At 46.4% G+C, this 14,290-nt stretch overlaps 1 protein-coding gene across 4 annotated transcripts in view; it reads right to left on the bottom strand.

Annotated features, from left to right (window-relative positions):
• RNF144A (ring finger protein 144A) overlaps positions 1–14,290 on the bottom strand; it is a 65,717-nt gene that overhangs the window by 13,593 nt on the left and 37,834 nt on the right. The window contains exons 1-2 of one of the 4 annotated variants that reach the window (XM_083730780.1): positions 13,781–14,033; positions 5,651–5,796 (exon numbers count right to left, since the gene is read on the bottom strand). In XM_083730780.1, the coding sequence (XP_083586906.1) occupies positions 5,651–5,796; positions 13,781–13,817 (183 nt within the window). In that variant the 5' untranslated portion in view covers positions 13,818–14,033. Of the gene's footprint in view, positions 1–5,650; positions 5,797–13,034; positions 13,661–13,780; positions 14,034–14,290 lie in introns of those variants that run through there. The other 3 variants (XM_083730782.1, XM_083730783.1, XM_083730781.1) reach the window with 3 other exon arrangements.

Raw genomic sequence — 14,290 nt, 5'->3', positions numbered from 1 at the left:
ACATCTTTCTCCAACAGGAGCGTCATTAATGTTCATCAGCCACATATCACACAGTATTGGGACCCGCCTGCGCAGGGACAGTGAGATTTCCGACAGGGCGCTGTGAGAGCGATCAAGAATGTTACCCCACTTGCACATAAGAAATGTGCATTAAAATGAGACTGCGTGCATATCTGATGACAACATTTAGCCCTCAGAAAGCCACATCTAGACATGAGTATACTTTGTGAATGATTCATTTAAAACAAAAGGGCTTCTTCCCACCAAGGTTAGCTGGAATTTTATTTTCCAAACATCTTCCAAACAAAAGAGGATACAGAATATCCCCCTGCGATACATGGCAGGCAGTCCAGTTGTGTTAATACAGGTCTACCCATGCATAACCCTGAGATCTACACGTACAGGTAGGTACACAAATTTAACAAATAAATAACAACAACAGCTCAGGTTCATTCCCACTATTACCAGGTTGTTGTTTTTAGTGCACAGATAAACTGCTAGGTGGGCAAGGATGGCAGCTGTGTCACAACACATAACACAATGAGCTGTTGCTACACATAAATAGCCAGAGGTAGCATGCTTGTACGGCGGTGTACAACATATCCATTCATCAAAGCTAGCAATATATAGTACAAGAAAGGCAAAACCCATGCTTTGCACTGATGAAACACACCGCTCATGAGCTCTCATAATCAGAATAATTACTTGATAACTCATTCGGGCTAAAGCATTTTTATATAAAGATGATAGATGCCGCTGAGGACTGTTTTATTTCTGTCACAAATAACATCTCTTTTAATGTTGTTGCACGGAATATTGCACAGCAGATGTTCACATTGCTTAGCACCCCTTTACACTTTTTTTTTTGGGGGGGTGTCCATTTAGTGCCAATGTTTTTCCAATCCTCTCTGCTTGGGGCAGGGAAAGAGGGCACCCTTCTCTCTATTGCCAAAGTAACTAGGACATCATTTGAGCATCTAACTCCAATTCTGGTGCAACTGCTGATTAGTTTCCAGGCCCACTTCAAAGTGCTGGTACAAACCCAGCCAAGGCCCTGTGCTTGTCACCTTCTCTATGTCCCCCATCCCAGAGAGGTTCAGAGGGTGGCTACAAGAGAGTGGGCCTTTTCTGTGGTGGCTCCCCGATTGTGGAATGCTCTCTCCAGAGAGGCTCGCCTGGCTGGCCATCATTACATGTCTTTAGGTGCCAGGCAAAAACATTCCTCTTTACCCAGGCCTATGGCTATTAAATAATCTATGGCCTGTGAAAGTAGGGGGGTGAGGGTAGACGGCTGTTATTATGATGATTATTTTATTATTAGGCTGTCTGACAGTATGCTTTCTATTATGATTTTATCATCGATGTTCTGTAATGTGTTTTTAATGCTGTACACTGCCAGGGATCTTTTGATAAAGGGTGGTGTATAAACTGCAGCAGCAGCAATAACAACGATAATAATTCCCTTGCATGAGGATGTATATACAATTGAGTACAGAGGAACAACATCCATACATGGGTGTCACTGCTCATTCCACTTCCAAATGCAAGGGAGCAGGGGACCAGTTCATTCAAGGAGCCTGTGTGGTGTAGTGGTTAAGAGCGGTGGACTCGTAATCTGGTGAACTGGGTTCACGTCCCTGCTCCTCCACCTGCAGCTGCTGGGTGACCTTGGGCCAGTCACACTTCTCTGAAGTCTCTCAGCCTCACTCACCTCACAGAGTGTTTGTTGTGGGGGAGGAAGGGAAAGGAGATTGTGAGCCGCTTTGAGACTCCTTAGGGTAGTGATAAAGCGGGATATCAAATCCAAATATCTTCTTCTTCTTCATGGGAAGCTGCCTTGTACTAGAGAGACATTTGTCTCTCTAGCTCCATATTATCTACAATGGTCTCTCTAGCTCCATATTGTCTACAATGACCAGCAGTGGTTCTCTAGCCCTTCCTGGAGATGCCAGGGATTGAATCTAGGGTCTTCTGCATGCAAAGCAGGTGTTCTACTGCTGAGCTACAGTCCTTCTGTGAACAGGAGCTCCTGCCCTCTTCTACCTGCCTCTTTGCAAACTCGTTTCAACTGCACTTCTTCTGCAAGCGAGGCTGCCCAACTATGCCAGGGCCAGCACTTTGTGTGTGGTTTTTTTCCTCTGCACCAGAAGATAACAGGCAGCTTGACAACCTTGGAAAGCTCTTCCCGCCCACACAGCGGTGAAACGTGGGCTGAGGAAACGGGTCCGTTTCTGCAACCTTCGTACTGCGCTAATCCTGCTCGGCTGGCAAGTAATTCCCCTGCAAAGCATCAGTGCATTTTTAATCACGGCTGTGGCTTATACAAGGCCTCAGATGGAGCTGAGAGGGATGCTTCCTTAAAAAAGGACACAGGGCTACATGTTTGCTGGAGAACATGTCAAAGGGCACTGGCAGCAGATGCTCTCGCAAAGCTGCCCCGAGAGAGAGTACAGCGCTGGCTACCCGTTAAAAGAAGCTGGGATAAGCATGACTAGGGGAAGTGACGGACTGCGGACGGTGAGATTAATAGCCGAGAAACTGGAATATATTCTAGGAAAGCAGTTTCAGAAATTGTTGCCGAAAGGATTAATTAGCAGTACTCTTAGGTGCTTCTCAGCTCGTGAACTGTGTTTTAATTTAAAGATGGTTTGATTCCCCAACACCGCTCACCCTCACATAATTAGCAATCAGGGAAAGGCATGGGTGCGGGACACAACAAGGAAACACAAACCCTGGTTAAGTACTCAAACACCCACCCACACACCCTGGGAATCTCTTGCTATTGCTTAGCAGCGATTGGGGTGGTTTGTAATAGAAACTGTTCCAAAATATAACATTGTGAATTAAGCTAACCAATCTATCCCCCCCCCAAAAAAACGACAACATTATGCTAATGTGTCAAGGAGATTATCCTTTATGAGCTCCTTTCCAGCAACACTTCAGGGGTTGCCAATGTAGTGAGGGCTATTCAGTGATATAATGATCCTTTACTAGTGCAGACTAAAACGTTGGCATAGGATGTGTACTTTGTTCCGACTATGTAGTTCTGAAAGATCTCTGTGTGGCTCTTTTTCCATTCATTTTTCCATCCACAAAAATGAAAGAGATCTTCCAGCAGTTCCTACCAACATACTGAACTGTAATAAATGGCAGATCTCTTAACAGCTGCATTTAGTCCTCCCCAATTTAAGGGAGCTGCTCAGAGCTGCAATTCTATAAAAAAAGTTTGAAGTAAAGCCAAACCCAGTGATTTCAACAACAACAACAACAACAAAGAGTCTAGAACAGTCAGGTTTGTACCTAGGCTCAATCGCTCCTAGAAACCCTGCCTTAAAGGGCCGTTGCCATCATTCCCTTTATTTACAACATTCAGGCTTTCAGTACCATTGTTTATGTAGGCAAAATGCTCCCATGCACACACAAAAGGGAGATGTCAGCCAGCTTGGGGCAACCCAGAGGTTTATGGAAGTACAATGCAAGCTTCAGAGAAAGTGGGAGGGAAGAGAACCTCAAAAACAGCCAAATGTGGAATGAGTGTAGCCGCAGAATTGTTGACTATCCGGATAGTTAAAAATCAGGCAATGGGAAACCTGAGCAGGGCAGTGCTCCAGGCCTCTCTGACTGGCTTTCAGAACTCTCCGCAGCCACCTCCAGGCCACACCACTCAACAACCCTGCTTCGCCTCCTCCTGGAGCTAGAATGTGTCCGTGAACTGAGAATAGGCCTTGCTTGCTAAGGGAGCGCTGCCTGAGTCAATTAACAGTTGCTGCTCTGCTCTCGTTTGCTCCCTCCCCTGCCCCTTGGAAGGTTACTCAGAATGGAACATGGCACCGAAAAAGATCCCCCAACCTTGCTTTAGCAGAAGGACTGTGTGGACGGTGCTGTCTTTCAGGCTGAAAACCGAAGTGTGGGGCATGTCACGCTGCCAGTCATGGATTTGAAAAGCTTGGAACAGGTACCTTGAGCAGCCACAACCAAGTGGGTAAGAAGGGAAAGGCGCGCTGCTGGGAGGTCCAGAAAATAGTTAAACTTTTCCAGTTACCTGCTCTATAAGGGATGATTGCTGCTTGTCACCAGCAATTTGTATGCGTGCACAAATTCCTGCTGCAACTAGCAGTAGAGAGCACAAAACTGCAAGCTAAGGATTTTGTTGCTGTTGTGAAACTGCATAATTGAGCTAGATGCTCTGGTGCTAAAATGTTGCTTTTTGGTGAAGGAAATACTGGACAGTGGCACCTTGGATTACAGACGCTTCAGGTTACAGACTCTGCTAACCCAGAAATGGTACCTGGGGTTAAGAACTTTGCTTCAGGATGAGAACAGAAATCGCATGGCAGCAGCGGGAGGCCCCATTAGCTAAAGTGGTACTTCAGGTTAAGAACAGTTTCAGGTTAAGAACGGACCTCCAGAACAAATTAACTTCTTAACCTGAGGTACCACTGTATATGCAAGTGTGGGGGAACTACCTCACTGCCCAGGGAACATGGAGTTGCCCTTAAGCCTTCCTGTGCTGCAAAATGCAGCGCCTGAGGAAATAGAGTCCGCATCACCTGGGCAAGAAGAATGAAGCTGCAGAAGAATGAAGCTGAAAGTCATTTAGGGTTGCATTTTTTGTTTAAGCCAAGGGAGGAGTTTTGCACCCTCTAACCACCCCCAGAATCTCCAAAGAATTTTCTGCTTGGCTGTTGCTTAGACTCAGTCCTATTAATTTCTTTTTTAAGGGGGGAAAAACCTGTAGAAGTGGGTGGTGTTCTTTGACTGAAACTAGTCTTGTTCCTTACTACCCTTCTAGACCCAACCCGGCCAAGTTCTCCTTGTGTAAATACATACTGAAGCTACTTTAGGCTTTTGTTTTTAATTGGAGATGGATGAAGCTCGACTCCCACTTGCTTCCCGCCCATGCCATTCTCAATACACTTATGACCTTAACCAGATGGCTCTTTCTTTTCTGTGGCACACTGCTTTTCAAAACCCAGACGTCAAAAGCTCCACACAGCCGTTTAGGAGATTGCTCTTTGGCTTCTCTGTTTGAAATGTCGCTGATGTAGCACAAAGACACCCTCCTCACACACACACAAACACACACATTCCGTTCCCCTCTTTCTTTCAGATGTGCTTTTTTATGAAGAAAGGCACACAACTTAATAAACACAACCTCACAATCCGGTAACGGATCATAACAATATGGGTCTGAATAAGCCCCAGGTGCCCGCTCATCCATAAATGGGCACATAATTATCATTATAATATTTTCATCCCTCTGCAAAAGCGGCACCTATAAGGATTACCTCCATTTTATCCTCTCACAGGCACTGCAAGTGAGATTAGGCCAAATGCCAGCGACTGAACCAGCAAGGTGCATCTTGGGAGCTTCTGTCCAATAAACCACACCACTCCCATCTTCCCTGAAGCAGCCCAGAATTTTCCCACAGGTCTGTATGTGTGGTATTAAGTACCAGGGTAATACAACAGGAGGTGTAAAAGCACCACAACAACCCTGGGACTATGCCCGCAAGCCTGCATTAACTATGTACAACCCACAAATCCTCAAGCATAACTTTCGTTGGCTTTGCACAGATCTTGGCGGGTGTGGTGTGGACAACAGAACCGATTCCAGCCGAGGCGCATACATTGTTTGAAGCTTACTAACCAAAGTACAGAAGATGCACTGGCATTGTGCGATTGTTGTCATCTGCTCCACTGGAAATTCCCCAAGGCAGAGTTTGCACGACACAAGAGGATCGAGAACCAAGTCCCAAGTAGGTCTGTATCTTGCTGTAGTCATTGCAGAATAACCTGAAATGAGAGAGAAGAGATGCATAAGTGAAAGAAAGAAAGAGAACTTTATCAGACACCTGGTCCATCTTCTGCTGCCTGGCCTCGATGCAAAGCTGAGTGTCAGGGAACTGCCATTGGCTCAGGGCGAGAGGGAAAAAGCCGGATGGATTACAGAGAGCCCCCAAAGATAGTGGGAAGCAGCTCCTCCTCCGCGGAGGAGAGTAACAACTCCTCCAGTGGAGAGGAGCTTCAGGGCTCGGAGGAGGCAAGGCAGTGCCAGGACACCTTTTTTTTTTTAATATTTATTAAGAGTTTTTATAAGAAAAAAGCATAAATAACAAACAACATTGCTTATATCATACACAAAATTTCATAACTTGTTTGGACTTCCTCACGTCTCCTGCTCCCACTTACATTGTTAAAAAGTTTTTTCAAGCAAATTATCATCTTGTTTACAATCTTATATCCACTCGTTTAAATATAATCTAATAGTTCTCCCAAAGGATTTGTCTTTTCCTTAATCTCACTTATCATCTAATTTCAATCTAGTTTAGTGGTGGCCAATTATTTATGATCAAGCATCCTTCTTAACATTCAATCAAATTACAATATTTTTGTAAATAGGTTTTAAATTTCTTCCAATCTTCTTCCATCCTTTCTTCTCCCAGGTCTCGGATTCTGCCGGTCATCTCTGCCAGTTGCATATAGTCTATCAGCTGCATCTGCCATTCTTCCAGTGTGGGTAGATCTTGAGTCTTCCAATTCTTGGCAATGAGTATCCTTGCTGCTGTTGTTGCATACATAAAAAATGTTCGGTCCTTCTTTAACACCCTCTGGCCGACAATACCCAAGAGGAAGGCCTCTGGTTTCTTGGTGAAGGTATACTTAAATACCTTTTTCAGCTCATTATATATCATTTCCCAGAAGGCCTTCACTTTAGGGCAGGTCCACCAGAGGTGAAAGAATGTTCCTTCATTTTCCTTACATTTCCAACATTTATTATCAGACGAATGGTATATTTTGGCAAGTTTAACTGGGGTCACGTACCATCTATATATCATTTTCATTACATTTTCCTTCAAAGCATTACATGCAGTGAAGTTCAGCCCAGTGGTCCACAACCTTTCCCAGTCCTCAAACATGATGTTATGCCCAATATCCTGTGCCCACTTTATCATAGCAGATTTAACCAGTTCGTCTTGTGTATTCCATTTTAACAGCAAGTTATACATTCTTGATAGTACCTTAGTCTTTGGTTCTAACAGTTCCGTCTCCAACTTCGATTTCTCCACCTGGAACCCTTGTTTTTTTGTCATTTTTAAAAACTTCTTTAATCTGGGCGTAATGTAACCAGTCTCGAACATTACCCTCCATTTTCTCCAAACTCTGCAATTTCCAATTGTCACCGTCTTTTTCTAATATTTCCCAATATTTTGGCCATTTGGCCTCCATATTGGGTCTTTTTCGGGCCTTGGCTTCCAGAGGGGACAGCCACCTCGGAGTTTTGTTTTCCAATAAGTCTTTGTATTTTGTCCAGACATTAAATACTGCTTTCCTGACAATATGGCTCTTAAAGGCCTTATTAATCTTAACTTTATCATACCATAAATATGCATGCCAGCCAAAAGCATTGTTAAAACCTTCCAAATCCAACACATCAGTGTCTTCAAGAAGTAGCCAGTCTTTTAGCCAGCAGAAAGCTGCGGCTTCATAGTACAGTTTTAAGTCTGGCAGGGCGAAGCCCCCTCTTTCTTTCGCATCAGTTAATATCTTAAACTTAATTCTGGGCTTTTTGCCCTGCCAGACAAATTTAGAAATATCTCTCTGCCACTTCCGGAAACACTCCGTCTTGTCCACAATTTGCAATGTTTGAAACAAAAACAACATCTTTGGCAATACATTCATCTTAATAGCAGCAATTCGGCCTAACAAAGAAAGCTTCAATTTTGACCAACTGTCCAAGTCTCTCTTGATTTCAGACCAACATTTTTCATAATTATCCTTAAATAGACTCAGATTTTTTGCTGTTATGTTTACCCCTAGGTACTTTACTTTTTTAACCACAGTTAGTTCTGTTTCTCTCTGAAACCGTTCTGACTCTGTATCTGTCAAGTTTTTCCCCAACACCTTGGTTTTCTGTTTATTTAGTTTGAATCCCGCCACCCGACCAAAGTCTTGAATCAGTTGAAATACTCTTTTTGTACTAGATTCTGGCTCCTGCAAAGTCACCTTGCCTGGGCAAAGCGGGGAGGAGAGAGGTCCTCCGTTACCTACGCCCTCCCTGCGCAGTAAGCTTCCACACCGAGAGGGGAGGCGCAGATTGGGCATCAAGAAACTACTCTGCTGGGGAAGGTTTAAGGACCGCCCACTCACAGATTCTGCCAGTGAATTGTGGAGAGAATCAGAACTTATAGGGTTAAGCAGTTCTGAGTGACGTCTCACATTCTGAGGTGTGGCGAGTTTCACAGAGGGGAGTGTTTTCTCTGTGTCTTTGTTCCTTTCGCTTTCGCGGTGAGGCAGCAAGATGAGTGCTCTCTCGCCGGGTGATCTATGAGTTGTTTCTACACAATTAAAGACTGGAAAGAGATAAGCAAGAACCCGTGCGTGTGTTTGATTTATTACACACACGCACAGCAACAGTTTCTACGCTGCGGAAACTCTGCTACAGGGAGTCCAAGGAGAGCTATCCCTGGAGGTCCAGTGTGGAGCAGAGTGCCAGGGAAGTGTCTGGACTCCATCCAACAGCCATAGGTATTATGGAGAGGTCAGCAAAGCTTTGAAGCTGTTGCCATGTTGTGCCGGTGTGTGTGGAAACCAGCTGAGAGGAGGCTGGAGCTGGCTGGAGTCCTGCCTAACGTTTGAAGGCAGAGGAGCTCGCTGGGAGGAATCGCATCTCCAAGGACCGGGTGCCGGAGGAGCTGTTTACGTGAGTACGCTCAGCCCCGGGGGAGAGATGGCTCAGTCCCAAGAATATGGCTTTGAGCTTAAGCTGCCATGTGAGAAGCTGAGTTGCCAAAGTTCAAGTAGAACTTCACCTCGTCGGGGCACAGCTGTGGGACGTAGTCCAGCCACCACAGAAGGCAGCTGGGAAAGCAGAGGCTGAAATGGCTGTAGAGCTAAGTGAAGCAGAGAAGCGTGTGTTTGCTTTTTTGGCAGAGAATGTGAATGCTCAACTGAGACCAGTTGTCCTGGATGCTAAAAGGCCTGAGGCTGCTTGGCTGGCACTCCATGAGGCTTGTGAAGCGGGAGTGGGAAGCAAGGGCCAAGATGTGGCTGCATCCGAAGGGGAGAGGCAAGATGGCGCTGGGCACATTCTTGAGAGCCGACACACAGCTGGGAGGAGCTGGGAGCCCCCACGGGGGGACGAAGGGACTGTTGCTGGCAGCTGTATGAATGCTGCAACGTGCCTGTGTGAGGAGCCAGGAGAGAGGCCAAGTGTTGGGGGCCCTTTACCCACCAGAGGGGGTGCAGGAAAACGTCCTGGGAGCCCTGGGAGCAGTGGGGGGGGGCAGTGAGCAGTGAAAGCTCAGAAAAGCCTCATTTTCCAAAGGCAGTCAAGAGTTGTTTACGTCGTGAGTCGGAGCCTGAGCTTCAAGGCCAGCCACCTGCGAAAAGTGCAGATAAGAGCTACAGAGCTGTGTGGGAACACAGAGACAAGTCCGGTTTCCAAGGCAACTGGAACAGTTGCATCTACGGAAGCTGTGAAGGTTGTGGGCAAGTCTTCCTGCCGGGGGGGAGTCTGTTGCCGTGACAACCGGAGAGGACATCTGCAGAGGCCCCAAGGACGGGGGCAGCGAGACGTTTGTTGCTATGGCAATGCTTAAGGACAACTCCAGTGAGGAGAGAGTGATGCGCTGGGTAATCGACAGTGGTGCCAGCCATCACCTGATAACAGCGACACCTGCTGTCGATATGTGGAACTGCAGAGATGTTCCAGCTGGGAATACAGTTACATTTGCTGATGGGTCACAAAAGCCTCTATCTAACGTGGCAAATGTTTATGTCTCTTTCTTGCAGGCGGAGTTGGAAGTTTACGTTGTGCCTGAGATGAAACACTGTCTTTTGTCTGTTCCTTGTCTCTTAAAGCAGGGGTACAAGGTTTGCTTTGAAAATAATGTCTGTTCTATTTCCAGGGGTGGAAGGCAGCTCGTCAGTGTTGAATGCCAGAACAATCTCTTCGTTTTAGAGGCACCCCTGGAGGGTGAGGGGAATGCTGAGGGAGCACAAGCAAAGTGTGCAAACGTTCCCACTCATGATTCATGTGCTTGTTTGTGGCACAGGAGAATGTCACATGGCTCTTGGCGAGATATCCAAAGGTTGCCACAGTACACAGTAGGGTGCAGAATAAGACCATGTGGCCAATCCCTAGATTGTAGGGCATGCAGAAAGGCAAAGGTAAAAGGGCGCAGTTATCCCAGGGTGGAGAGGGTAACCACAAATCCCTTTGAGCTTGTGCACACAGACCTTTTTGGGCCCATGCCAAAGCCGAGTTTGGGCGGGGCCAGGTATGTGCTGACACTGACAGATGATTTTAGCCAAAATGGCTGGTCCTTCTCGCTGAGAACTGAAAGCGAGGCAGCACAACTGATCAAAGATTGAGTTGTGGCAGTGGAACTACGGTTCTCCACCAAAGTGCAAGGGTTCAAGAGTGACCGAGGTGCAGGGTTTACTGGGTCTGCTCTTCCGTCAGTTTCTTCCGTCAGAAGGGGATACGTCACAAGGTGACGGCTCCTCAGGAGAGGGGCGTGGCAGAGCTCAGAAGTGAAGCTCTGGTTCAAGCTACAGAGGTTTTACTGTGTGACTCCGGTTTGCCTCAGAGTTTCTGGAGTGAAGCCTGGAGGACGACCAGTTTCACGATGAACAGGTCCTACAATTCAGTGGTAGGTGACACCCCATATTCCATGCTCCACGGAGAGAAGCCGAAGCTGCATTTCTTCCGTGTTTTCGGGTCACAGGCCTGGGTGCCGGTGCCAAAGGCTCAACAAAAGCAAGGTGGCCCTAGGTTCCAGAAAATGATCTTCTGTGGGTATGAACCTACGACAAAGGGGTGGAGGTTTGCATATCCAGAAGGTGATCAGACCAAGCTTCTGATCAGTAAACGTGCAGAGTTCTGTGAGCAGAATGGTTGGTCAAGGATCCATGCTAGTCCTGGCGTTCTCTCAGAATGTCTGTCTGATTCTGAGGAGGAAGGAGAGGCAGAGGCTGAACCTGTTGCTGAGGACCAAGTCTCTGAACAGGGTCAAGAAGAGTGTTGGGCATCTCCACAGGTTGTTAAAAGAGAGCCCAAGAGTGAGCCTTCGTCTCCTGTTAGCATAATAAAGAAAGCCCGAAGACGCACTAAGTCAGAGGGGGAGTCTTCTGATGTAGAGGACACACTTGCTGGCCCCAGTGGGTCAGAAGGAGCACCTGAGTTTGTGCTCAGGCGGTCCACTCGCACCACGAAGGGAGTTCCACCTGAGAGGTTTCAGGCCACCAGTGCGTGGATTGGTTTCGCACAGTGCGAACCTGGGAGTTTTGAGGAGGTTCAACAGTTGCCTGAGAAGAATGCCAGGGAGGGGCGAAAGGCAATGGAAAGGGGGTTGAACTCTCAGAGATCTGTAAATGTGTATTCACAGTTTCCCCCTGAATGCGAGACGAGAGGGGGTGTGGAGAGAATCAGAACTTATAGGGTTAAGCAGTTCTGAGTGACGTCTCACATTCTGAGGCGTGGCAAGTTTCACAGAGGGGAGTGTTTTCTCTGTGTCTTTGTTCCTTTCGCTTTCGCGGTGAGGCAGCAAGATGGAGCAGTGTGGAGCAGAGTGCCAGGGAAGCGTCTGGACTCCATCCAACAGCCATATGAATGAGCTAGCCACTGGAGAGTGGCGCTCTGCACAGAGAAAGTTAATTTTGGCATCAAAAGCAAGGCTTCACAGCCAAGCAGGGAGGCATTTGCCTACTTGCTCTCGAGCAACCCCTTGGTACCCTAACACTGAGCATAGCCTTATTTTTCCCTCCCAAATGGGAAATGTGCATAGAAAGGGGACAGGCATGGCCACCCTACTTGACTGGGTGTTCTGCCCACAGCATTCGCGCCACAGGTCAGTTTATCGCATCAGGCTATTCGTCAGTTCCATCACAGCGCTAATGGGCTCAATCACTATTCCTGTTTCAAACTGCAGAGTGTAATGATGCATAGAGTGGACACTTAAGACGTAATCTTGTTGAGGAGAAATGGTTTTATGTTATCACATAACTCATATGCACAGGCCAAAGAGGATGTTTATATTCAGCAATGGCCAGCCTTGCTGGCAAATATACTGTAAGCTGAGTCCAAGCTTCGGACTATGCCATGCTAGTGAATCCTGAGCCTTGGTGTGTTTTTAGTTCTGTTCTACTGAGGTGGGGAGCAGAGCAACAGAGCATGAGCTTTCTGCCACAGGCTACATAATCCATAACATACAGCTCCCCCATTCTTTTAAATGCCCAAACACACACCTGCACCTTAATACTAAAAGGGATAAAAGCCCATGCACTCCTACCAGTCTAACGAACAATGATTCATCCCTATATCGAGCTACAGTTTTAGCTTTTTTCGTAATTCATATCTCAGCTCAAAAGGCTGCGTTTTCCTGTAACTATCGATTTGCGGACTTGAAGCCCTCCAACAGTTACGAAAAATCGCTTTACAGTTTGGCCTTCAGGTCTCCAAGGAAAGAAACAAACAAAATATTTCAGTTCTTCGCCACAAAGCAGTATCACGCAAAGCTAACACTGAACTGGCAAGAATTGGATGAGAGAGAGAAAAGCAAGAAAAGATCAAGCAATCATATATTGGGGTGGGCATCCCAGATCATTTCTTCTGAAAATCCACGGCATGAACTTTGCTCGCGGCGAGGGGATAGAAAAAGGTACTGAACCGGATATTAGCTCTAAATCATGTTGTTACAGAGATACAGTGGACCTCAGAACAAACTATTTTCCTTGTGTGAAGTTCTAAGGGTGTGCAAGAGTGTGTGAACTAGGCAGAAGGAGGAGGGTAGAGATATTTGTGTGTATATTAAACCACACTTTTTGTTGGTTTTGGTTCACTGGGGTTCACTCCCCTCCCCCCCACCAATCAACCCAGGACTGGTTTTGAAAAACGTTTATACAAATGTGTCTCAACAGATTTCCTGGAATATGTAGAAACCACTTTATTTTTAGATGGTTCCATTTTTTGCTTCCAAACTGAGAGACACTGAACTACCTGAGTTTATGTGGGAATGAAATTTGCTTACCAGTACATTTTTAAGCATTGTGATGCATTGGGTGTACCACTTACTGCTGCATTACAAAAACAACACTGAAAATGGGAACATCAAGAGTTGCCATTTCATCTATGACTACTCAAGGCGCTGCTCTGTTTTCAATATGCCAGGGTGGCTCAACTGTACTATTTTCCTCTCAAGATACACACAAGTAGCAGAGAAGAGCCTTCCCCAGTTGCCAAGTCTGTGGATTTTAAAGGAGAAAGTGGTTGTTTATACATATGTGCACTCTCACAAGTGATGTGGAGGCAAGTGTGTTTTCTACTTGCTGTGCTCCCTATCCAATTACAAAACACAACACAACAAGCTGCCCTTAGAGAGGAAGTCTGTTGTCTGTGGGTGAGAAAAACGCAGGCACTTGCTTGGTGCGAAGCAGAGAACAAAGAGGCCTGTTTACTTGTCGGGAGCCAAGTGGGAGTAGAACACTTAATATTTTGAAATCCAGGGTTGTGTTATTTCCTGTTGGGAAGTGCTATAGGGCCAGGCTGTGTGCAGGCCACAGAACCGTTAAAGGTGCAGAGTCCGTTCAGGGAAGAAAAGGGTGCCCATCTCTTCTGTTATTGTCAGGGATGGTACACAGGAGAGACATCATCTCTGAGAGATGCTTTCGAAGAGGCTGGGCCTCAAGCAGAAGCAAGCAAGACAACATTGATTTGTACCGTTAACTAATTGTTTGTTTGTTTTTTTAAAAAAAATCCCATCAGTATAATATCCACCATCCCATAAAATCTCTTCTGTCTCTGCTGACCTCATCCCTCTTGCAGCCTCATCCTCCAACTCTGCCCTCGCTAACTGCCCTCTTGGTACACCGGGAGATCTACTCTGATGTCACCTGCGGCTGCAAAGCAGCATGACATCACAGGCACTCTGGCTGCCATTAGCTCAGCTGCAAATAACTCACACGCTGAGCAAAACTACACATCATGAGTAAAGCCAGTCCAGTAAATGTTTCTCCCTTGTAAAGGAATCCTCGTTAAATATGAGTCGGGAACCCTGCAGGGCGGGGAGTGGGGAGGCAGCTTAGGACGGTGTCAAGAGAAAATAGTCCACTAATGAAAGACCCTAGCCTCTTCCCATTCTGCCCCCTTTTTTGCTACAAGCTCCCCCTTCCCAAATATGTTTCAAAAGGGGCAAGCAGCATAGCTCCATTGTAATGATTTTTTTAACTGGACCCGAGTGCCTTAGAACAGCCCTCCTCAATCTGGTGCCCTCCAGATGTTTTGGAC

This window comes from Podarcis gaigeae (assembly GCF_964106915.1).
Source record: "Podarcis gaigeae genome assembly, chromosome: 3".
NCBI lineage: Eukaryota > Metazoa > Chordata > Lepidosauria > Squamata > Lacertidae > Podarcis > Podarcis gaigeae.
Note: the sequence above shows the minus strand (reverse complement) of the source record. Positions and strands in the feature narration are given on the sequence as shown.